General features: G+C 45.1%; 1 protein-coding gene across 3 annotated transcripts in view; it reads left to right on the forward strand.

Moving 5' to 3' along the window:
• Window positions 1–25,511, forward strand: part of PCID2 (PCI domain containing 2) — a 640,141-nt gene that overhangs the window by 90,610 nt on the left and 524,020 nt on the right. For all 3 annotated transcript variants that reach the window (XM_069637154.1, XM_069637152.1, XM_069637153.1), the window contains exon 3: window positions 21,565–21,654. In XM_069637154.1, coding sequence (XP_069493255.1) covers window positions 21,565–21,654 — 90 coding nt within the window. The remainder of the gene's footprint in view (window positions 1–21,564; window positions 21,655–25,511) is intronic.

Here is a 25,511-nt window from a genome sequence, read left to right on the forward strand (position 1 = left end):
CTTCTGTGTAAAAGAAGTATTCTAAGGTTACTTAGTTTCCATCCTATTTCAATTGTGGAAATCCTCAACTCTATATGTCAAGAGTGCCAAGGAGGGAAAAATGTCCAATTATTGTTCCTTGTAGGGTTTGAGAACAAGTGACTGGTGTCAATTTCTTTAATGTATTTACACTTGCCAATCACTTCTTACAATACTGCTCGGGTCTCACTTCTTACAATACTGCTCGGGTCTACGTATAAGGTCTGGCCTAGCAGATGCAGTCACAGATGCCACCTCTGGGGGCCGAAAAAGGTCAACCAGGTGTGGTCAAATACGTTTCGGCGTGAAGACTTTGACAGAAAACGCCTTCCTCAGGACCAAAGGTCAGATGTGTAAGACATTAACCCCTAGGAAAAGAGACACAAATAATAAAGGGGGATATTAAAGTTAAAAGAGCCACGTAGCGATGGCTGAACAATGTCTAAAAACATTCCAATTCCTAACCCAGGGTTGTAGCAAATAAATAATTCAAGAGTGACCTATTCTAAGCAGATACTCAATACAGCCCCTGGAACAGAAAGGGAGAGCAAGAGTACACACCCGATCTCAGTGTAAAGTGATTCAGCATGCACTGAAGGATCGTGCTCCGAAAGAATAAAAAGATATGTCACTCCTAACCAAAAATAAAGAAATTGAAGTAAATGAAAGAGTGAATGATTTAATAGGAAAGCCACATTATGGTTTCAGTAGGAGGGAAGAAAAAACTGACCCATGTGCACACTAATTCGCCTTGATGGAATGGGGCATTAAAAGCAAGGGGCCCTCAATGATGCAAGAAAAGCAGGTCTCAAAAAAGTGTGCCCAAAAACTAAGAACAAAACTTTACCTCAAATAGTGTTTTAGGTAAGTCGCTGAAACACAAGTCCAGCAAGCCCGGATATAAATGCAAAAATATCGACTCACTGAAAGGCACCAAGGTGCACTTCATCAGATGTAGTCTGTATCTGTTCCAACGTGCCTGAGGAAAGACAAGAAACCAAGCCACAATATGTATATTTATTATCCTCTAGTCTCAAAGAGGATATAACATGTTAGTATCAAAAGGTAAAGCATATGAATAAAAGCAATACCTTGCTGTAATGGCCATAAGGGGCCCTGTGTTTTCATGTTAACTCTAGTCTCTGTGGCTGCTGGCTGTTCGCTATTTGTGAATCCGTCTAGGAACGAAGGAGAAGAAAAAACGAGTGGCATGTCAAAAGTGCACTATTATTGTGTGCTGGCCGCAGTTGTGAAAAAAAGGATTTAAATTGTTAAGGGGCAGCAGACATAAACTCACCAGCTAGTTGCAATACGGCAGAGTTGCTTCCTCCACTGTAATTAGGCACACGAGTCTTCAAGTAATAGAGCACATGTCATCGCTCTGGAAATCCAAATAAAACAGCCCGTTTGATAACGTGCTGCACAGAGGTCACCCCGTTACCGTGGTACAGAGTAAACAGGGCAGCCTGTGTGTGCTCCAAGATATTGGAAATGGTTTGTGTTGGAGCATCGAGTTGCGTGACGTACAGCAGGCAGTCCACGCTTCCATAGTGTTTAAAAACTGAAACAACAGTCCATGTAGGGGAAGTGCGCCATTATTTTGGTAGCGGCCAAGTTGGACAGTGTATCCTGCCCAAGAGGGTTTCTCTGTATTGAAAAGGGCCAATATTCCAAATAACGGATGTAATCAGAGTCTAAGACTTAATGGCAATAAGTTCTTGGTAGTGTGTGCCATGATGTTTGGCAAACTAATAACCCTCAAATAGCTGCAGGCTGTTCAGAAATAGCCATATGTCCCATAAGGTTAACTATACCTCATGTGTGTCAGCTATGGGGAAGTAAGTGAAGTACAAAGGATGACTGATGTGTCAGCCAGCTAGGGAGGAAAAATGGCTGCCGGGATCTGCAAAAAGGGCACTAGACCAGGTGGTGGATAAGGTGAAGATGACTGATAGCCTCTAATGGTCAGAGTGTAATAGGTGCCATGTGAGCAAATATAGATCTAAAAAGTCTAGTGTGCTTCAACAGTACGGCTAAATCGGCTGTCTAATCAATGAAGGTGGGAAGGCGCTGTATTGCCCCCGTTAAAAAGAGTTAGATTTTAAAGCCCTATTTAAGAAACAAAAAATATTGTAGGGATTTTTTGCAGAGCCCTATGTAAGTATGTTAAAATGACATTGTTTTCAAGGATCACTGACAGCATAACACAAGGCTAGATTAAAGCGTGCCCGAAATCATTGTGGGAATTCATAGGAGGGAGATTCTTCATTGAGTCCTCTCGATTTATCAAGGGTTTGCAGACGATGGATCCATCTGGATTCTTTGTTATTCAAAGCTCTCTTCGGGTTGGAGCTGTTTTTCACAACATCTAGCACCCACCATTGAATGTCATCAGGAGTATGTGCAAAAGCAACAAAATGAGACACCATTGGTGCTTGGTGGTTCTTGCACCTAATCCTGGATCGATGTTCATTGATCCTTATGTGCACTGATCTTGTCGTTTGGCCCACATACCTCAGTCCACATGGACATTGGATGCAGTATATTACATTCGATGTTTTGCAATTGGATAAGAAACTTATGTCCCATGTTCTCTCCTGAATTTTAAAATTGGACATTTTCCTTGTGAATTTACAGGCCCGACAATTTCCACAAGGGTAGTGTCCCAACAATGGTCTGAGAGTTCTAAGGCTTGTGTTAGGCTTGCCGTGGCTCGTTGAATGCACCAGTTTGTCTCTCAGATTTCTCGATCTTTTGAAGGCAAACAACGGTTTGCCTTTATCTTGTAAGCAGTTATTCACCATTGGCCAATACTTCAAAAGTGTCTTCTTGATCGCAAAAGATTGTGTGCTGTAAGTTGTGACACATGTTATGCGGTTCTGGTTTTGTTCCCTCAGGCTGGGCTCTAGCAAATTTTCCCGGGGGGTAAATCTCGCTCTTTTGAGGGAGTGAGACACCAATTTCTTCGGGTAGCCTCGTTCTTTGAGGTCACTGGCAAGTTTGTTGGCATGTGTGTAATAATCAGCAGTCTCTGTGCAGTTTCTGCGAAGTCTGAGAAATTGACTAAACGGCAAATTCTCTTTAAGAGATCTTGGATGAAAGCTCTTAAAGTGTAAAAAGGTGTTTCTATCGGTAGTTTTTTTGTGCAGGGAGCAAGTCAGATGTCCTACTTTTACATTAGTGCATAAATCCAGGAAATTGATTGTCGATTTAGAATGCAACATCGTAAATTTGATGGTATTATGCTGGCAATTCAAATAGGCAAAAAATTCCTGTAGGGATTCAATGTTGCCCCTCCATAGGAAAATCACATCATCAATATACCTATACCATTTTCTAATATAAGGTCTATAGATGTTGTTTTCTGAGAGGACATATCTCATCTCAAAAGCAGCCATGAACAAAATCGCAAGGCTGGGAGCAAATGCTGCTCCCATTGCCGTGCCTCTTGTTTGTAGGAAGAACTGACCTGAGTAAATAAAGAAATTTATTTGTAGAGCAATAGTCATCAATTCGACTATAAAAGCCGCTGGGACCCTATGTTGGGTCGCCTGATGGGTGAGGAAAAGATGGACTATCTCTATTGCCTCCTCTTGAGGGATGTTAGTATAGAGCGATGTAATATCCATCGTGACTAGAAAATCCTGATCTTCATCAAATGGTTCTCCCTCAAAGATTTTTATGGTTGCTGTGGTGTCTTTCAGATATGTGTCTGTTTGTTGGCTGATCGGTTGCAAAAATAGATCTATAAACTTGCACAGAGGTTCCAAGATTGAACCACAGCCCGACACAATCGGTCTACCCGGAGGATGTATTTGGTCCTTATGGATCTTAGGAAGGCTATAAAAAGGAGTCCTTTTTTCCGAGTAATTTAGATATTCAAATTCTTCCTTTGTTATCCATGATCGATCTGCTGCATATTGTGTGACATCCCTGATCTCTTTTTCTATGTCTGATGAAGGATCCTTCCTCAGGTGGCAATAGCTTTGTGTCTTCTAGCAAGTCTAAGGCCATACGATTGTATCGTGCCCAAGAGAAGAGGACAATACCTCCCCCCTTATCAGCGGGTTTAATGATCAGGTTGGGGTTTGATGTTAATTCTTCCAGTGCTTTCTTCTCTTTATTTGAGAGATTATTTCTAACCTGATGGTTTATATTCTGGAGTCTTCTCAGATCATTCAAAACACATTTTTCAAATAAGACAATTTCATCCGCCACCTGGTTATCTGATGGAGTAAAGACCGAGGGAACCCTTAGTCCAGTGTCTGTCGCAATCTCATGGTCCCCGTGTTCACAAAAAAAGTTACTAAGTCTAACTTTTCTGAAAAATTGTTTCATCTCAATTTCCGTAGAATACCAATCCGTCCTATTAGTAGGGACGAACGAAAGCCCTTTGTGAGGAGCTGAATTTGCTGGTCAGACAATGCTATATCTGATAGATTGAAAACTGGAATGGTTTGAACTTCCCTATTTCTTGCCTGGGGAATAATGGGGGATTCTATTGGTTGTAGCCTCTCCTGCGTGGTCGTTGCCACCTTCTTCCTCCCCACGTGTCCCATGGCTGGCTGTAGAAATCCCCTTGATAGCCTCGAAACTGGCCTCTCCCTAAAAAAGGTCTTTGTCCCCTGGATCTAAAGGTTTGTTGGGGTCCCAGTTGGTGTTGGTCATCCCCTGCAGAGTCACTGCTAGTGTCCGAGAATGTCACCCACCTTCTAGGTCCCCTCCTGTTTCGTCCGGTCTGTTGGGATCTTTCTTGGTTTTTTGTTGCAAATATTCTGCACTCAGGTATGGGTATATTCTCTCTAATCTAAACTCTTGGATATCTTTATTGAGTTTTTTGGTTTTTTTTGATAATGTAGATGTTTTAAATTCTTCAAAAAGTTTTTCAATTTCTCTTAATTTCTTCTCCGCATTGACAATTAGAGGATTAGATTTGAATTTAAGTTCATCCGTCTCAATTTCCTTTTGTACTGTTATTGCTAGTCTCTGTGCTGTTGAGATCGTCAGGGCCATCAGATCTCTGCTGCATTTAGTGGCAATTTTGCTAAAGCCCGTTTTGTATTCCTCGTCTTCCAGGAATAAACCTGGCTCATTGTGTATAACCAGACCAGCTGGTATGATGCTTGCTCTTAAATACTCCCTCAGAAAGTGGCCATGCAATTCTGTTCTAAATCCCTTCTTCTTTAATTTTAACAATTCTTCAGTATTACTTTGTGTTAATATGGGGGCTGTGTTTTCCCCTTGGTCAAAGAATGAAGGGCGTCCAATTATATTCAATATTTGTTCCTCGCTGAAACTCAATGTGGCATTCTCTGCCATATCCTAACCAAAGGATATTGCAGCAGAAAAACAAAGTGAAGAGCAAAAAAAGCTGTAGATTTAGAAGATAGTACAGAGAAAAAAACAATAAGAATGTGAAAAATAAAAAGTATGAGAAAAGAATAAATAGTAAGAACCGTCTACTAAAAGTCTAATAGAAAGGTAGACTGTTTCTAAGGAACACTACACGTTGTAGGGCTAGGGAACCCTGAATGTGATTCGGTACCCTAGTCCTATTTACGACCCTAAAGTCAGCCTGGGCTGACAAAAAGTATATATACTGAAGGGTAAATCCCCTACTCTGTGGGGGACTGGGGAAAACTTCCCGCTCAACCAGGCTTCCCAGCTGGAGGGCCTCTCCCGCCCGGCGAGCGGGCCACAGGATTGGAGAGTGAGATGCGTCGGGTGCGGAGAGGCCGGGAACCCTCGTATGAGGCAGAGGGTGAGGATGCAGGCTGTTCGAGCCGTCAGGACGCCGGAGCCAGCCGGTTCACAGAGAGTCTCAGTGCGGCAAGGCGTAGCAGGCTCCTCCTCCCTCCAGAGCTGTCGGGTGGCGGGGACGTCTGGGATGCTCTAGAGTGGAATATGGCCCACTTACTGACCCTCTGACCTCTTCTGGAAGTAAGTGCTTGATGCAGCTTCGGACCCTCTCGATGCAAGGTTGAATGATGTCTTGGATTGGGGCTGGCCCTTCCTCCCCTCCCCCGCTGGTCCTGTCTTGTAGGTGGGAGCCTGCCATGTCCAACTAAACTGGACTGGGATCTCCGCTCTTGCTCTGTAGCGAGAGCCTTTACCTTCGTAGTCGGACCCGGTTGGATAAGGTGGCCCTCCCGGTCTTGTAGGCTCTTGAGGGCTGCAGCGTCGAAGCGGTCATTCGTGCTGAGTGAAACTGGTATGCTGGTGAGCATTGTGGAGATTTTAATTCTGTTCATGGAGCTGTTGGACTTTGGCCAGCAGGATTTGGCGTTCTGTTCTCAGTCCCAGTTCCATGCCCATGAATAAGTAGAGATGATGGTTTTTGAGTGACTTTCATACAAAGCAGCAACAATGAAATGGTTGTGAGGGTGGCCATACTTAAGAAGGGCAAACTGCGTCTAACCAAACTCAACCCCTGATCAATCTACTTTTTTCCTGCTAAGGATAGTAGCCAGTAACAAAACAATATTTGGTATACTACCTACAGACCCGGTGCTTGTGCAGTGAGGTGGATCAAAACTAAATCTGAGGATTGCTGAGACATAGATCGTATTGCCTCCTTTAAAGTTGGGCATTTCACCTCTTGTATTACCAATCCACAAATGAAAGCTTGATCTGGAAACCAGCGTTGGTTGCCAGTCTATACATGAAATACGCTACGGTTGATATTTTGGGCAAAAATAGGCCAATTAGAACTACTCCAATGCCAGCAACAGTCAAATCTTCCTTGGGTGCTTTGAATGGACAAATCTCAAATATCAAGACAACGTGGAACCTGGCATACTTTTGATTTCAGCATTTCACAACAACCACTTCCTTCATCTCTGCCTGTACAACAGGAATATGCTCCTGCTACAAAGTCTGATTTACAATCATTGTTTTTGGACATTAAATAAGAGTTTTCATCCGTCTGAGAGATATCGGAGAAAGTACAATCCTTGGAGCATTGGCTGGAAGAGGTTCTACTGGACAAACAAGTAATTGATTTGACAAGCAGGCTCATGTTCCCTGAATGTAAAGATGAAGCTGAAAATAGATCGAGATGAAAATAAATGTACGAATTGGTGGATTTCCCCTAGCAGTGACCTGTAAACATCTCCAGTTCTATGTTGGTATCCTTGTTGCAAGAATTATTCAGGAGCCTGGCCATACAACAAGTCATTTGGAAAGAACACATTCATTCTTTTCGGCATTACAACGGAGGAAAAGCCTTACTCCTGAAATGTTAACTCTTAGTGCATTTCTTCAAGATGCAAGTGTGTACATTGACGGTTGTGGACTGCCATTTCCTGAGACCAGCAGTCCGCATATGTGAACTTGTGGGGCTTACCAGCCCTTTTGAATGTTTCTGCAATGTATAACCCTCCCTTGGGGAAAGTAAAGGCAGTGGGTGGCCCGTTGTTCCAGTTGAGGCATGGGGCCAATGGTAGGGACGATAAAAGGGAGAACCGGATGCAGGGAAGTGTGTTTGTTTTTCCGGTGACATCAAATGAGGAGCAGGAGGTCATGAGACGAGATGGAGGAAGGACTGGGTGAAGGCACGGGGGAAGGGGAATTATTAAGAGGGTGCAAGTTGAGGTATTGGTTGGTGGAAGAGATTGGTACTTGGGTTTTAGTGAAGAGTGGTGACACTGGGATAAGGTCGTGGTAGAGTTTAGAAAGGGGAGCAGTAGTAGTGGGGGAGTAGCAGCGGTATGGACGAGACAGAGTACCTGGGAGTAAGATCGGAGGATGGAGGTAGACCGAGAGAGTAACAGAGGAGAGACTTTTGGGAGCGGACGGAGAAACCGGCGGAGTAGAAGGGAGAAGAGTAGGAGGCAAGAGAAAGTGAGACTTCTCGGGACAGGAACAGAAGGGCGTTAATGGTTTAAATGGAGCAGGATCCGAGTGTCTGAAAGGCACAAACCCCATAATTTGCATCACATTGGGAATATCGACCAGGGACCACTAGTTTGTTCTCGGGGGGGGGGAGCGAGAAAGGTTGGGGGCAGGAGGACCAAGACAGATGAGGTGTTTGTCTTTAGACCATCACACTTAGCCAGACAGCTTGGTAGATAGTAGGGTGCCAAGTGCTTAAAACTAAAGAGTAATACTGTATAAATATACAAATGTACATTATTAGGCGTCACTGGAGTTAGTGGTGTGGTCAGGTAGGGAGGATGGGAGAGAGGGAAGGGTAAGCACCCACTTATGCAAGTAGGTGCATTTTAATCCAAGCGTTGAAGACATCCATTGTGGGGCTGCCTTTGATTGTGATGAACATTGGATTCCAAGGGAGCAGGGTGAGTAGAGAGTAAGAGTGGAAGTGAGAGGAAGCACTGGGGCGGCATGGGACAGTGAGGTTGAGTACAGACATGGAGCAGAGGGAGCAAGAAAGATTAAATCGGACTGGTCCTGAGGGGCCCGTTGATTGATATCTTGTAGACTAAGGGAAGGAACTTGAAAAGGGGGTGGTTATGCTTGGAGAAGGTATAAGTGGGGTAGGATCTGGGTAGGTTGTAAAGAGTGCTGATAGCAAAGTTGAGCACCTTTTCTAGAGGGAAGAGGGAGTACAGCAGTAGGCCAAGGAGTAGACTCAACCAATAGTCCAGTTTGCTGAGCACGTGAGTGAAGATTAGTTTTTGTAGGGGTTATTAAACAATTGACTTTCCCAATGGTGATAAAGTTAATTAGAGCAGCAGAGGCAGTGTAAAGAGCAGAGGTCCAATGACTGATCCATGTGTAATGGCAGCAAGGCTAGGGGTAGGTTCACAAATATGCAAGGTTCCAGGAGATTTTAAAGGAAAGTCGGAGGCCATCCAGGTGAGAGCAGATTTATGAAATCCAAAGTCCAGGAGAGCGGGGAGGAGAAGAGTGGTTGACAGCCTTGAAAGCAGCAGAGAGGTCCAAAAGGATGAGTAATGGAGAGTGTGGAGTGGTAAATAAGAAAGTTGGAGACTTGCATGGGTGCCATCTCAGTGGAGTGCTCACTACAAAAGTAAGATTGAAGTTGATCGCCAAAGCCATTATCCTCCAGAAACTTGATAATCCAGTTAAAGACCAATCTCTCAATGAACTTTGAATAATGGGGAAGGAGGAAAACTGGTCAGTCGTTTGCTTTGACATTTGTGTCAGCAGATGTTACTTCAATAGGGGTAGGCCAGAGGCAGACCTGAAGGAGAAGGAGGCACAGAAGAGTCCAGCGGGGAGCGAGAGAGAGGTTGAAGCATTGGAGAGATAAGGACAAAGTATTTGAGTAAGGTGAAAACCAATCATTAGGAGCGTAAAATAGGTTGGTGATGAGTGTCCCGAACTTTAGAGGAAAACCTTGTGAGCAGTCTTTAGGAAAAAGGGAGGGAGCAATAGATATTTGCTTGGGAGGAGTGAACAAAGCTTGGAGGGTAGTTTCAAGTTTGCATAGGTGATTGGGCACAGGAAATTATGTTTGTTTAGTAGGAGGATTTAGCAGTCCAGTGCACAGGTGAGGGGAGGAAGGGATTTGTTTGTAGCCTAGGAGTAAGGTGGTTGTCTGTGATTTGCGCCAGTGTCGTAGGTCACAGTGCATATTGTAGGGTCTGAATATCCAAGCCAATCCGGGGCTGAGGACTGGGACTGGAAGGGGTATGTGTACAAGCAGGATAGTGTTTGGCAAAAGGGGGAGGGGGGTTCATAACTTGATACGGTAAGTCAGAAAAAGCACAGTTCACTGGAAGAGGCATGAATAGGGAAGGGAGACCAGAGGGAGGTAATTGCCTCACCAAGGTATGGGCAAGAGTCCTAACTACATTTTCTTTTAGTCATTGAAGAACCGAGCAGAGGAGTTGAGGGTGGAGGAACCAAGATGTTAAAGTGAATAATGGATTGATCTTGTGGGAGAGGGGGTCAATAGGTCATTGGAGAAGAGTGAGGTCAGTGGACAAGAGAGAAAGACAGTTTAGAGTCCCACCTGAGAAGGTAGGCTGGTTGTAGAGGAAGTGGTCAGATATGAGGGAGGTACGTTCCATGTGGGTGTCTGCGGAAGGAGTTGAGGACCAGTGGGTTGTCGATGGAGAGCCAGAACAGTGAAGAGTGGGAGGAAGTAGTTGAATAGTGGCATATTTGAAAGGGGTGATGTCAAAGGTGGGGCAGAGGAGCAGTGATGAGGCCTTCTTGATAAGGAGCTGCCACCTTTCCGAACAGTTGTGGGAGACGGGAGTAGGTAGTGAAAGGTGCAGAAGTAAGACTTTGACACAGAAGGATCATAGTGTTTGCTATAAACTTATATTCAAAGATGAAAAAGAAAACCCTATCTTGCTGTAACTCTGAGGGGTTTCCCTTCCTAGACTGAAATAACTAGTGTCAGAATGTCCTTTTACACAGGGGTTTTAGCCACTCCTTAACTGTTGGGAGGGCGCTGGGGAAGAATGCCTCCCTTCCTCTAGCCTTCTTCAGGTTTACAATGCAGTTGCTTGGGTCCCAGAGCCTGGTGGCCAGCTTTGGCTTCCTCTCGCTGTATACTGCAGTGTCAAAGAACTGCCTGGGTTCTCTCCACAAGCTGTAGTGGGTCCTTGACCCTGGTGAGCAGACCTGGTTCCTTCTCACCAAGTACTGCAACGAAGAAGAGTAGCCTGGATGCTTCCCAGGCTGCAGTTGGACATTCAGGCTTAGTACATTAACCTGCCAAGCACTATATGAACTGTCCATCAAGTTCCAGGTCTCTTTAATTGGGTGCGAGTCCCAAACTCGCAATTCTGATCCTAGTTTTCCTTTTCGTGGGCTTGATTCACTCTCCTGCCAAGCCTTCGTACCATTCCATGTACCATTCCATGTACTACTTCGCTTTTCTCTCAGTAGATTAGGGTCCCATACCCTTCTTTCACAGCTTCTAACTCATGCCACCACCTCCTTGAGCTTTCAACGCCTTCCCTGTTACCTGCTTACCTTATGGTTTGGTTTGCACGGTTGTCACTCCCTTGAGGCAGCTAGCTTGCTCGCGGGGCTCCTGCACCTTCCTGGACCTTCCCCCTGCTCTGCGGTCCACTTTCCTTCCGGGAAAGCACGCTCTCACACTCTTGCGCTTACCGGGTCTCTGGGATTGTGGGGGTGGGGCAGAGTCTTACTTTGCCTGTGGGCCTTGCGGTGCTCACATCCTGGACCGGCCTCAGACTCTCTCTCCCTGTTCTGGCATCCCGGTCAGGCCTGCACATTGAGTTCTTCCTGACCACAGTTCCTCCATGAAGGGCTTGACAACATGTCAAGTCCCTCTTCCGTTTGTATCTGGTTTCTTCCGATCAAATGTCAATCACTAGACTGGTAAAAGGGGTTCCAATGGTTATTCGGTATTGCTCTGCACCTTTGCCGCGTCTCAGTAGTGCTGGTGTGGTAACTCACTAGGAATCTTCCTCGTCTCAGTACTATCTGCTTGGACTGCCTCACAAAAGTACATGGGGAGGGAGGGGATATGAGGGTAGGACTGAAGAGGATTGGGGTGGAGGAAAAGTGAGGTAACTGCAGGAAGGGGTTCTAGGGTCATGTGTATGTTGGGAATATTGCGTTCTCCATATGTGATAGTCACTGGTCCCAAAGGGGGTTTTCCCCTTCCACGAGATCCACCCACTAAGTACCACCACCAGGTTGACTATCGGGTAGCAGCCTCACCACCTTTGCCTCATGGGAAAAGGCTCCCCCTACGGAAGCAGTGACGACATCTTGGGATACATCACAGTATCAATTATCTTTATGGAGAGCTGCTTGGTGAGTTTTGAGGGCAGTTCCCAGGTTTCTCTGGTAGCAAGAAGTGAAAGTTGAGGGTGATGAGTTGATTTGGCGATTGGTGTAGGAATACTTGGGGCAGAGGGATTGTTCATTCCAGGGACCAAGTGAATGAATGAACAGGTGGTGGAGAGGAGCAGGTGTTGTGCATTAGGTGAGGAGGATAGAGGAGGTTGGCGTTCTTGGGATAACGGCACTGTTGTGTAAGACCAGGTGCGGGATGATGTGGGGGAGTGAGGCCGAAGTTGGACTGAGTTGTGGTGGAAGGGTATGAGAGAAGGTAAGAAGAACAGGGTACAAGGAGCAGTGAAGTGAAGGTGAATGATAAAGGGTAGAAGACCAAGTCTAGAGAAGGAAGTGTGCATCCCAAGAGGGAGGATAGGTGTATGAGTGGTAAGGGAAGTCGGAAAGATTGGTTGAGAAGAAACCAATGTAAAATGAGTTTGGCTACAATAGGGCTATAGGTAACGAAAAGTTAACCGGCCCAAAAAAGTATGGTTCATTGGTTTGTTGAGGAAACACCAGCTCCGCTGTGAATGGATAGATAATGGGTGGAAGGATCCCAATGTGTGGAAGCAGGAATTTGGCAAAGGGAAAGCACATCAAAATCCTGGCTTAACCAGGTCTCTGGCCTGATGCATTTTTAGCCCTTACAGGCACGAAGAAGGAGTTGCCCATTGCTGCTTTTGGCCCTTAGCTACAGACGACCGATATGGATGTCTGGGGGAGACCCAGTGAAAATGGAGACTGTGTACCATATGACCCTCCAGGAGCCAATTGCAGTGATACCTATGGCGTCCAGACTTTCAGCCAGGATACAGGCATGGTCCTGGTAGTTGTAGGCAAAGGGAGTTTCATTTTGCAGACAGGACTTCAGATGGTTTAAAGGGATCCCCTGGGAAATAATGATGTTGCAAAAATAGAAATAAAAATGACTTTGAATTGACCAACCAGTAATGTAACCTACTGGGAGCCAATGTGTTCCAGATGGCTTCTAGACTTCATCCAAGGTCCTGCCTGTTGCAGGAAAATGCAGCTTTGTTTTGCATCAATGAGTGAGGATACCTCTACAGAGGAGTTGGACAGGAATGTCCTTTATACCCACTCGTTTTTGTGTGCACTGACTATTTCATCCTTTGCCCAGAAAATTCAGATGAATAAAGCCATATTGGGTTATCGGACCCCAATTTTAGACAACATATGTTCTTTTGGTGAAGAGCTACGTTTATTGGTAAGTGATTTGTGAAAAAACTGTTTGTGAATTACAGTCCTTCCAATCCGTTTCTTTGTATACAATTAACCATCATGAATCTAAAGCTCTGAATGTGATGTAATATGGTCAACGTATTAAGAAAACATTCCATTGTCGCGGGAGGAGAAATATATTGGCTACTGAGGAGTCCATATTATTCCAACAATTAACAACTTTACCAGCACAACATACCCCCTTTATTGTCGGCCTTGAAGAAATGGGTTCAACTTGAAATATGTTTTATGGGCAGGATAACTAGCCTAAAAATGTACTTCATGCCTTGTCTGCTATACCCATTTCAGGCACTCCCAATAAAACGCCCTGATTTAATTCTATGTCGTGTTCCAAAGAAAACTGTTAGTTTCATATGGAAGGGTAAGCCCATGTGACTGTCAAAGAGCTTGCAGTGCCCAAAAAATGTGAGTGGACCTTTCTGCCGCTGATGGACATCTTTATACCTTTTTTGTCTCCGTTTTGATCTGTTCTTAAATGGCATACTACATTGCCTGAAAAAGTTATGGTGGCACTCGAATGGCACTCGAATGTGAAGTCTGCTGCAACATCACTTGTGACCTGTTGACCTTTTGACCTGTTGTCTTTTGTAAAGAATCATAGGGACAATATTTCCAATGTCCCCCTCCATCCCCCACTGCTGCTACGCTTTACTACTGCCAAAAATGCAATGTTTTATCGCAACTTGAATCTCACCTCTGATACCAGCCAGGGGTAATGCCCTTTTGTCACTGGGGCTCCCTGAGCATTCAATTAAAGAACTGGCAACTGGGAAGATTGCACATATTCAGATAGCTATTCCAAGAGGGTTAGATTTTATGGCTTTCCAAAAGTCCTTTGGACTAAGAGAACCTATCTCACTCGAAACTGCGACATTGGATAACACACAGAGAGATTTAGATGTGGGTGTTTTCAGCAACTCGCTCCATTCGGAAAAACGTTATCAAGAGAAAGTGGTAGAGAGGGCAACAGTATTTTTGAAATGGTAATTGACACGCTCAGATATACATAAAATTAACCTGACAAAATCTCAGAATTGTTGTCATTACTGTGGGCAAGTTGGATCAATGCTAAATATTTGGTGGTCTTGCCCATTCATATGTCCTTTTTGAAAAGGGATATTGATATGGTTACTTAAAGTCAGACATGCACAGCTACCTTGCAGTCCAGTGATTATACTTTTAGTAGCACTAGATTGCGACAATATCTTTCATTTGGTATCTCCTAAATGCAAGTTAATGAACAAGATCTTATTGCATCCAGTATAATGTTGGCCCAATGGTGGATGAGGCCTGATGAAGCCTGATACCTCGTTCAATGACAATTGTATGGCGAAAATTGTGGATGCCAACTGGGTATGGATACATGATCTGTGGCGTCAAGAATCAAATTGATAAGTATGCTGATATTTGGTCTCCTCTGATTTTTATTCTTGCAAATAATGACCACGTCCACATACCCTATACTCTTCCAATTTCTCTTTACACCAGCAAGGATGATAAATGACCCTACAAGATTATTTTCCATTTGGCCTATCTTTTCTTTGTATTGAGACAAACCCATTGCTATGCGAAGAGGTTCGGTATAAATTAAGTACCTTGTAGTCGTGCATACTGTGGTTTAACCAGGTGATGGAAAATGTTTTAGCTTTTGTTTATTATTTTATTATAGTTGTTTAGTTGCTTTTTGTTTCCTTAAGATCATTGAGCTTTCATTAAAGAATTAATAAATTCACTTAGTCACTTAGTTTAGCATGCATATCTATGTTTAGCATGCTTATCTAGGTTTATGGAACACTCTCAGAACATTTTAATCTGAGTTTAGTACTATGTAATGTTAGTTGCATAAGGAGTGCTGACAGAGCTTTATGTATTTTTATCTACTTCAATAAAAATATATCGAAGAAAATGTAAACAAAAAGATTGTAAGTAAATAAATGTTCCAGAAGCTGCACTGCTTCGATTGCCATTCTCTCCTATGCTTTCCTCATTTAAACTTCTTCTGAACCCTCCCAGTCGAAATAATGGAGTCCTTTGTTTTTCACCCCGCCAATTTTTCTCTTTTGTTAGAATTTAGGGGAACTAGTAAATAATGTGTTTTTTGTATATAAAATATTTTTTTAATGTAATTCTTTTTATTTTTGGGTGTTATAGTAAAACGAAAAACCTTTCACAAATTTCATTCATCACATTATTACAGCAATGATGAAAAAAATAAGACTATAAACATACAAAGATAGAATATAAAAACCTCCTCTTGCACATATACAAAAACCATCAAAAGATAATTGTCATCGAAATTCCCCTGTATTGATTGATATCTAAAATACTCAGATTTTTAGTTCACAGGACTATAAAAAACATTCGCACCCAGCACGCGCGGCGCAACGGGAATACTGCGTGGTCATTTGCGAGCCATACCACACGGTATTCCCTTTTACGCCGTCCGTGCCGGCTACTCTGTTACCGGCGAGGGGCGTGGCAGCCCCTCAGCCAATGAGGAGGCTCAAAACTGGGCAATCCTGGCTCCGAGCCTCCCCATGGCTGGAGGCTTCCTTCGTCCCCCGCCGGGGACTCGGGTAAGAATTCTTTTTTTTTTCCTCCCACCCCACCGGACTTACCTTCTATCCTGCGGTCTCCGGCGGGGGATGATGGAAACCTCCAGCCGTGTGGAGACTCGGAGCAGGGCCATCCCCGCTCCAAGCCTCCACACGGCTGGAGGCTTCCATCGTCCCCCGCCGGAGACTGCAGTACTTTTATTTATTTTTCCCATCCCCTCCCTTCCGCCCTCCCAAACCCACTTACCTTCTTTTGTCTTCTGGTCTTGGGAGCGAACGCGCTGGGAACACTTGTGTTCCCAGCGCGTCCTCTCCCGATGGCCGCCATGGAAAGGGAAAACGGACTACGTTTTCCCTTTCCTGGCGGCCATTTTTTTCCCATTTTTTTGTTTGTTTTTTTTCTGTTTTGAAACAAGCGAAACAGATAAAAAAATGCCATTAGCACCCCAGTCTAACGGGCCGGGGTGCTAATGGCAATAAGCCCCTCGGCGGCGGGCCAATACCGCCCACGGTAATGCCCCCGGGGCTTTGTTAAGGCTCTCGCTACGCTCAGGCCTGTAACTACGGCCCCGGGGGCATTACCTGGGGCGGTATTGGCCCGCCGCCTCGGGTCTTATTGCCACAGTAAGTAACAATCCTCATTGAAAAGTAGATTTAAAAACTTCAATTGCTAGAGCCGCCGATGGCTCGCACAGTAAACGGTGTCAGACTTTCCCAAGCAGCTTCCCCTGGCAGTGCCAAGAATTTCCCCATCAACTCGCAGCAAACTACAGAGAGATGCATGCATTCATCAAAAAAGTGATAGAGATTCAAATCCCGTGTTATAAAATCGGCATAGTCTTTCCCACCTCAACTTGCTTTCTAGCTTCTAATGCATCTTTTTTTTCCCTCCAAAATTGAACTTTATTGGCATTTCAAATTGTAGATTGCTAAAAGTACGAAGCCCCTCCTTGGAACCCACCCCAACCCCACCACCCCCCATGAAGTAGTTCCTACTCTACTCCAGTAGGTTCACACCGGGGGCTGTATCCGGACAGGACCGTTTCAAGACCCTAGGGCTGGCTTTGACGACCTCCTTGTGAGTCGCCTTTTCTGAGTGGCGTTCATGCCATAATCAGCAGCCTTTGAACTCTCCCATGACCAGTCCATATTACCCACCCCCCGATTGTGCTCCCCTCCCCCCATTGTCACAGGCCATACATCTCAAAAAAGGGTACCCATTGTCCTTCAATATTAGCCCGGGACTCGTCCAAAAGATGTGTGAGGAATTCCATATCATAAATGGCACACAAACCTTTGTCCCCCATTCCTTTTCAACAGGTACACGCGGACTCTTCCACAACTGTGCTAGGCAACACCTAACTGCCACCAACATAACCCGCAGCATCTGCCCACTCTTCACCTCATCCTCTATCCAAACCCCAAAAAGTAGGAACCATGGTGAGAGCTCCCTGTGAATCCCATCAAGACCCTTAATCCTTGATAAAACTTCTCTCTAATAGGCTTGTATTTTGTGGCACCCCGCCATGTGACTGTAGTCCCCCCTTCGCCCAATTACATTTCCTACAATGCCGGTCACATCCCTTATACATTTAAGCTATCACTGCTGGCAGGTAGTGCCACATATGTAACAGTTTCAGGGCCTGGCGGTGTCTATATTGTAAATAAATGGTCGAACAAGAGACTCTCCTACACATTAGTGCCCATAATGTGTCATCGATATCCTTCCCCAGGTCTTATCCCCATTTAATTCTGGCTTGGCGTGGGTCCGTGGGCTCCGCTAACAGTATTTCCCTATACAGCCGAGCAATTGGTCCCCTCGGGCCTTATCCCCTTGTAAGCAATAACTGCTCAAAATCCTCATACCACAGCTGGAATGCCAGCGGTTCCTCCACACCATCCCGCAGCGGGGGGGCCCAGATGCAACTCAAGGATGACAGCCATGTAGACAGCCACCTGTCCCCACCCCCTTCCTTCCAGAGGGACCACAGGATCTCTAGAACAGGTTGATACAGCACTTTTGGCGGAATGTGGGATCTTGGCACCCATAACCATTCCCCAAGAGAGATAGGAGTCAAGTTTGCGTTATCAATCGGCACCCACTGTTTGTCAGAGAGCGGGTCTAGATGATCCACCAACACACGTAGCTGGGACACCCTGGAGTAGGTGGAGAGGTCTGGAAAAACCTACTCCCCCATCTCATTCAGGAGGATCAGTGTCCTTTAGGCGATCCTATGCTTTGCCCCCTGCCCAAAGGAATTTTAGCAGTGCCGTCTTAACTTCATCAAAAAGGACCTTCCAATCGTCACTAAAAGCATCTGGAGTAAGAATAGGAATTTGGGCAACACCACCATTTTGATACAGTTTAGGCGCTTCATACATGTTAGCTTCAACCTCGCCCACCTCTCTGTATCCTTCTGCACTGCCAACTACAACACGACGTAGTTCTTGGGGAAAGAGATCTCCGTAATGGTGCGACACCTGTAGCCCCCGGTATAAAGAGACGCAACATACCTGGGGAGTCTGTCGCGAACGCCCCCCCACCCGTCTTGTTCCTCAACATAAACTCAGAACTCCCAGGTGCACCATCAGTATTCAGTGACATGTATGTGCAATCTGTGATGAGGCCTATTGCAATCGAGACACTGGTTTTCAGGACACTGCTCACTGGAGATGACCGAACCTAGCAAGTGCTCTCTTATTCCCTCCTGGTTGGGAATGGCAGAAGGAAGGAACGACTTCCTTTGCCCCTGAGACCCTGGATTAGGCCTCCCAGCAACCACCAAATCAAGGAGGCAATCCATGGCTCTCTGCATCTTACGAACCGCCTCAGTGCCAGCTTGGGCACCTTCAATGCTATCCAAGGTGCTCCAAAGGAACTTCCGGCGGCCTCTTTGCCCCCCTCTGCATCTAAGAGTTTCACTCCATGCTGAAGCTTCGCCGTCCCAACATTTGAGATCTGCTGAGTCTTCTAGCATTCCCAACTCACCACCACCTGCCAGGTTACCAGCTTCAGCTTCTTTGAGCTCCAAGCCATTGTTGCTGAAGTACACTGACAGTGTATAGCCAGCTGAGCCTGCTCACCGCCGAAGGCCAGTCTCTGCTCATCCGCGCCAGGGATTGCAGAGTCTTTTCAGAGCCCCTGACATCTCCTGCTGTTCTCAGCATCTTCGACCTGCAAGATGTTGCCGTACAAGCACTGCATCATTGGATGCTGTCACTGCTGCTCCCTGACCTGTCCCTGACTCTGCTCTGAAAGCACCCAGGCATCTGGTTCAATGCCGAAACACAAAGACAGGAACATAAGTAATTTGAGGCACTATCCCTACAGTGACTCTCGTCCCTCGTGACTTAAGTCCCCTTTCTCTACCTTTTGTGAGACATATTCATAAACTAATATTTTGCAGCTGACAATTTTGCTTGCATTCCACGGTCTACAAACCAAGAGTGCCCCTTGTCCGATTCCTCTGTGTGTTTTCCCTTATAGGGGTTGGCCAGTAGTGGTTTGTATTAGTTGTGCACATTGTTGTTGGCTTAAATAAAGATTCTATATAAACGTGGTTGGACATTTTTATTTTGGTAACACTGTAATGTAGTTTGGATTGCTTCTGTACCAGTTCACATCCCTCCTGAAGAGTGTAGCCAGCTCTTGGCCAACTTTACCACAAGCAACAAAGAAGCTCTACCTGTCTGGCTGTGCCAGTTTATCCTTTATTATTGGGATCACTGATCTTTTAGTGGTAGTGTAGGGCTCAGTATGCACTAAAGTCATTAGCCTTTCCTGTACTACTGCAGAGCAATGGCCCTTTCATCACAATATTAAAATAAATTAACTCCTCCACTGATTTACTATTTTAGCAGGTGGACAACTAGTCAAGCAGAACAGACCATACATCTCCACACATAAATAGGAGAGGGCAATTGATAAACAAGAAAAGTAAATGAGACCTCATCTCAACGGTGCCTGCTATTTGGCACCTTGTTAAACAGCTGCAAAGTTCATCCTTGCTTAGTTATTAGTATTTATAGCATCATACCTTTTTGATGATGAGGAGCACAGTGGGGCCCAGAGTCGGTGACCCCTTTCTTTTTTGCAGACTTCACCATCCCTTAAGTATGCCTCTGCATATAGTACTATAGGCATTGTTCTAAAACTATAATTTATAAATAAATCTCATACCTTATCCCAATCACAAGTGGACCCGTTCTATAGGTAAACATTTCAGAGATGTGTCATTTATATTTATTGAAAGCACTGAATGTTGAAAAAAAACTAGAATGTAATGTGTTGAATCGAGGGATTCAGCCGCTTTCCCAAAGGAGGGAGCCCCTTCCTATGAGGCTGAGGTGGGGATCCCACTATGCAACATTCCCCCTTACGGGTGCCAGTAAGCTGGACCTCACAGGAGAGACTACCCTCTTGAGAATGGGGACTCCCTTAGAGCTGAGGAACAAGGGCAGCGGGGGACACCTCCTTAAACCCCTGCTCCCTTTTTTTCAGTATAATGGGATTCAGTATTATGGTTGCAGCCGAATGCGTAGGGAATGCACATTTAGCATTTTTTTGGGTATTTTCGTCCGATACCCTTGAGAAGCTGGGGAAGCCGCTAAATACGGTGTCATAAAAAGAGGAGGGACAGGAGAACAAGGAAGTGAGACCCAGGAGATTCAAACTGGCTGGATCGAGGAAGCTGGAAACCTGGGAGGACAGGGTTTCACACGTCGAGGAAAATCTGCCGAGAGGTTCCTGCGGTGCATGGCACACCAGACAGGAGGAAGCCCGTCGGGTGGCATGGAAGGGAAACTGGTGAATAATCCCTCCATCACTGATAACATCATCAGACACAGAAGTGTGTAGGAAGAAAGCTGGAGAGCGACTTTGACAGAACAGAAAGAGGAAAACAAGAACGCTGACCTGTTACACAGCAGGTAACTGGGACAACGAGAGGACTGGGGAAGAGGGCATATATACAAAAGGGGATGGAGATTTCACAAGCCATAAGCGAACCAAATATAACGATTGGGGTTGGCCCCCTTGTCCTAGTGAGATGGACAAAAACTAAAAGGGAGAGAATTACTGAAGGGTTAATCATACCCATCCCATTGAGGGCTACGAACATATAATGAATGAGATGTATGCAAGTACTCATCATATTTGTCACAGTGAATGGTGAAACAATCAGAGTTGGGTATTCTTGGGGACATCAAAGTGAATGGGAAAATCGCAAGAGAAACAAGAGTCAAATGGAGACTTTACCTGTATATTCCAGCGGGGAGAAAATCAAACACAGGAAGGAGGGTTGGTGGAACAATCTGTGTGTGAATAATCAAGGAAATAGGACTGTGAATTGGAACAGATACTCAGTTTCAGGACATTACAAGAGAAAGCAAAGAAAGGAGTTTGAAGAATCTAAAGAGAGAGGACACAAGGGTCTCGACAAAGCACTTGAAAGAACTTTGAAGTTTGTTGCGAGAAATAGCAAAAGACTTTTTGGGAATCTGCTATTAAGGAGAACCTTCCTGAGGAGCAATCCAGGAGAAGGGAGTGCTTCTCAGGGCACTTCTGTTTGTCTGAATCTAGGCTAACTCACCCTACCACTAATACCACAGAGGACAGACTTCATTTGGACTTTCATCCTAACGACGAGCACCCTAGTTTAGTTGTTGGGTAGAGAAACCATCAGGATGGGTAAAGTTATGCATTTTCTCTATTTTGAAATAGAAGCTTTGAAAATGGCACTTATTGGTCTTTCTTCTCCTGACCTACCACAGTAGACATTTAAATAATGTGCTGCTTTGTCAGTACAAATATGCTGTATAAAAAAAAAAAAACTACTTTTTTTGCTCATTTTGCCACCTCTGTAGCTTGATTAGGAAAAAGGTTTCTTTTACTGTTTTTCTTACGAGGCCGGTGGACAAGGCTGAATCCGTTAATAAAGAAATGCATGCATCCTCTTATTTTTATTTTTTTTTCCTCCAGGTCCTTGAAGCAATTGAAAGCAAAGATGGATTATTTTGTGCAGAATTGGTCTCCTTTAAGCATCCACATGTCGCCAATCCCAGACTACAGGTGAAACTTTCTCTTTTGTCAATCCCTAAGAATCGATACTTTTCAAGCGAGAACTGTGTTTTTTGCATTTGAAATGCATATGGGTTTCATAAAATAGTTTATGGTCTGTTGTAATATACGTCGTCATGAGTGCATTATTCTTATACTATTGAAAATGGTTTGAAGCAATTTTTTGAATGTTAAGGATATCCGATTTATATAGTTTTAACTGTTAATTAAAATGTGCATGTAAAATCCAGTTCTATTGTTGATTTTACCGCAACTAAATGCTGATCCCCTTTTATTTGCTACATTTAATTAAGAAAGTCTCAAAGTTTCCAGACTAAAATTAAAGAAAGCAATGCTATTAGATCAGGGTTTCAATTTAATTCATTTTCCATGAACTGCCACTTAGCTTCTGTGCTGGCTTATTCTCATCATTGGATTGTCCCAATGTCCTAGCGAAACAGAAAACGTCCTAGAACCTGCAGATGTAGAGTGCCATTTCTAATGAGGGTTAAGCATTGAAGCCACAATGCTCTTATCGTCGCTTTTTGCATGTAATTCCAATTTACAAAATTGTGTCACCATTACTACAATGAGGAAGCCGAGCTAGCTGGCCGTAACGGCTGCATGCTTTTGCTTTGGTGTATGAGTGTTTTGTCTTTTTTTTTTTTTTTTCACTAATTATTTTCTGTAGTCCATTTTGGTCCTTTTGGCACTTACCCTTTGCAGTGTTTTGTGTTTTATTAATCTACGGTCACCGGCATGTGATTTATACTCCGGAGAGGTAGTCTTCAATTTCCTTGCTCTGAGGCACTTTTCAATGGGAAAAAGAGTTTGTCACATCATCGAAGCGCCAAATCCATATGCTTGGGATACAAGGGAATACATAGCACTGCACGCTCCATCTGAGATAGTCCTATGGGAAAATGAAATCCAAAACGTCATTGGGTCCTAAAATAGTTAAGAGCCAGTCTACGTTAAACAATAAGGGTTAGCCCAGCCAAGGCTCACAACGGTGTTGACCCTCACAGAGCGTTGCACCCAGGAAGGAGAGGAGTGTATAAACAAAGCACCTCAGTCTGTCAGTGTGTGTTTTTGTGAAAAAGCTGGAGTGTGGACTATGGTGGTGTGGTGAGTGGAGAGAAGGTGGAAAGGAGATTTCAGAGGAGTGTTAACAGGGAACGGAGAAGAGACCGTGTGAGATTGGAGGCTAGAGGGTGAACATCAAGACAGAAAGAAGGAAGTGGAGAACGATTGGAGGCCTGAGGGTGAAGGATTGCATATTGGACGTGCGATAAATAGGGGGAAAAGAGACTTGGTAGAGGGTGAGGGAACAAGACCAGCTAGTCCACATGGGAATGTCATGGCAGCCCAGCTGTTTCCTAGGCAGGACATAGAAGCAGGAGAAGGTGCACATCTGTGATGTATCAACGGGAGTAAGGGAGCTTCTTCGCACTTCAGGGAGGTTGAGTGGCACAAGGTTAAGGACCCTAGCAGTGGGGTCCAGTCCAGAACCTCTGAGAAGAACCCAAAGACTGGTAGAGAATTTGAGAACTTGGATGTCTCTTCTGTGCACTGTTATGAGCGATCCTGTCTCATGGTAGTGGGCGACTCTGGTCAGGTTGCCTAGCCATGGACGTTTGTGGTATTGCAGAGGGCCACCAGAAAGCCTGCAGACTAATGGGGTTCACCCCCCAGAGGGAAGAAGAAAAGGCCACGTTTGTTTTTGTAGTTCCTGTTCACACTTTTGTTGAAGAGTATGATCCATTTGGTGACTATAAATCAACCTTGAGTACTGATGGTACGGCCTCCCCTGGGCCTATTTCTAAAGGTTATAGTACCTTTTTTGCCTCCTTTTTAGGAACCATATAGCCCTAGTACTCCCCTCTTAAGGTAGCCCTCTACATTTTGTTTTATTAACCCATTACTGTTTTGTTCCCATTTATTTGCTGTGTGTTTGATTCAGAATGTATTTGACTGTTTCTAACCTCTGTGCAATATTAATTAACTTGTACATAATTTTACATCATATTGGGCCTCATTACAAGCATGGCGGTCTGGGAACTACGGTACCGGTAAGCATGCCGGTACTGTAGTTCCCGGACCGCCATACTAGGAGCTCTGCTCGAGGGTGCTGTCTCACCCGCCAGGTTTTTCCTGGCGTGGGTAATGGCACCCGCGATTTGAGCACATCGGATGCACCGGCACAACTCTGAATGTGCCGGTGCATCCGACGTCCCCATCCCCATTCAGCCCGATGCGGCAAAATGGGGATCGGGAGGCCCTTGAATCCTGCACCCGCGAACGGGCAATTACCGAGTCCGCCGATCTCTGCATGACCCAGTTCTTGTCCATTCGCGGGTGCCGGGAAAAATGCAACTCCGGCGGCAGCCGTGCCGTTTTTAACGGCAGAGCTACCGCCAGCGTTGTAATGAGGCCCATTGTGTGGTACTTTTTATAGTGCATGTGCCTGGGCCGAATTGTGCACTTTCCTAAGAGGAAAGCCTGATGGTGCAGCTACTTTCAATTGTGGGAGATGGTAATAACTTGATGGAAGACCGGCTATTTCACTAATGAGTCTTCCTGCTCTCCTCACCAGGGCAATGTGCAACAACTAACTTTACACATTCTAAAAAAGGTAGCAGGCTCTCCTCTCCAGAAAGAACATAGCATGATAACCTGTTCTGAGATGATTTTGCAACACACGCTTTTTCTTACCTTTTTTTAAAAATACTTTACACATTCATTAAGCATATAAGAATAGTAGTGCAGCGGAACCAAGTTCCCCATTTTCTTTTTTTCGAAGTGGACATTCTGTCAATTTTGCAATATTGAACAGTAGTATAATAGCCTTTCAGTAACCTGAAAAATGGTGCTCTTGCAATCTAAGGCTAGTAAGGACTCCCCTGAGGACTCTGCCACTCCTTGAACAAAGAATGTACAGAGCCCCAAGGGAAACACTCTTTTTGGGAAACCCCTGTTTTTCGGTCTCGTGGATTAGGTGTCGTAGTTAGCCGCAGGGTCAGCTGGATGACTCCTCGTCCGGCTCAATGTGAAACGGAGGAGATCGAGAGCGACAAGTCTCCACTATCAGTGGAAGGAAAACCACTTGTCCCTCCGGGCGGACGCGTACCTGCGTGTCAGGATCTAGGACTTCAGCTCAGAGGGAGAAGGCATTCCGGTGACTTGAAAGGGAGTGTCTGGGTTCTACCACAAGAGCGGAAGGAAACGAGAAGGAGTTAGGGTTGGAACAGGTAAGTGGAAACATAGGGACAGACAAAAAGAAGGCAAACTTACGAGCGTTAACTCTGCAGTAGCAACGTGCCATCTCCCCGGTCTTCCTTTCATATAAATGCTGCAGTTCCGTAGCGCTGATGCTGGCGCGATCACGTGACTTGACTTCCCTGAAGCAGGAACTAGAACAGCAGTTGGCGGAAGCTATGTTGGAGGGACCAGAAACGCGAGAACAATACCGTCTCCAATGGTTCAGGAAAGTGGGATGCCTGAACCGAGACATGACCCATTCCACGTATACAGTTTGCTCAAGACAGACTGAATTTGTAACTTGATTTTTGTATTTTTCATGTGCACAACTGTGCACTCTTGTTTTTATAGCGTGGTAGCGTTTGGCCATTACCATCCTGGCATCTCCTTTGTTTAAGCCCTGTCTCTGCAAGCCACTGCCTCTCCATTTTCCCCCTAGTTCTGCCTCCCCCCCCCCCCCCAGTGAGGCCGAAACATGTCTGGCGATGCTTGTGGACTCGTGCAGAAGGGATGTTACCTAGCAGTTCGGTCTGGACTCCTCCTTTGGCGGTGCGACTAAGCCTGATTTGAATATGCTCTTTCCCCTTTCTGTAATGGCTTGGCAGGTG

The sequence above is a fragment of the Ambystoma mexicanum genome, chromosome 7p (assembly GCF_040938575.1).
Source record: "Ambystoma mexicanum isolate Mex_15411 chromosome 7p, UKY_AmexF1_1, whole genome shotgun sequence".
Classification (NCBI taxonomy): domain Eukaryota; kingdom Metazoa; phylum Chordata; class Amphibia; order Caudata; family Ambystomatidae; genus Ambystoma; species Ambystoma mexicanum.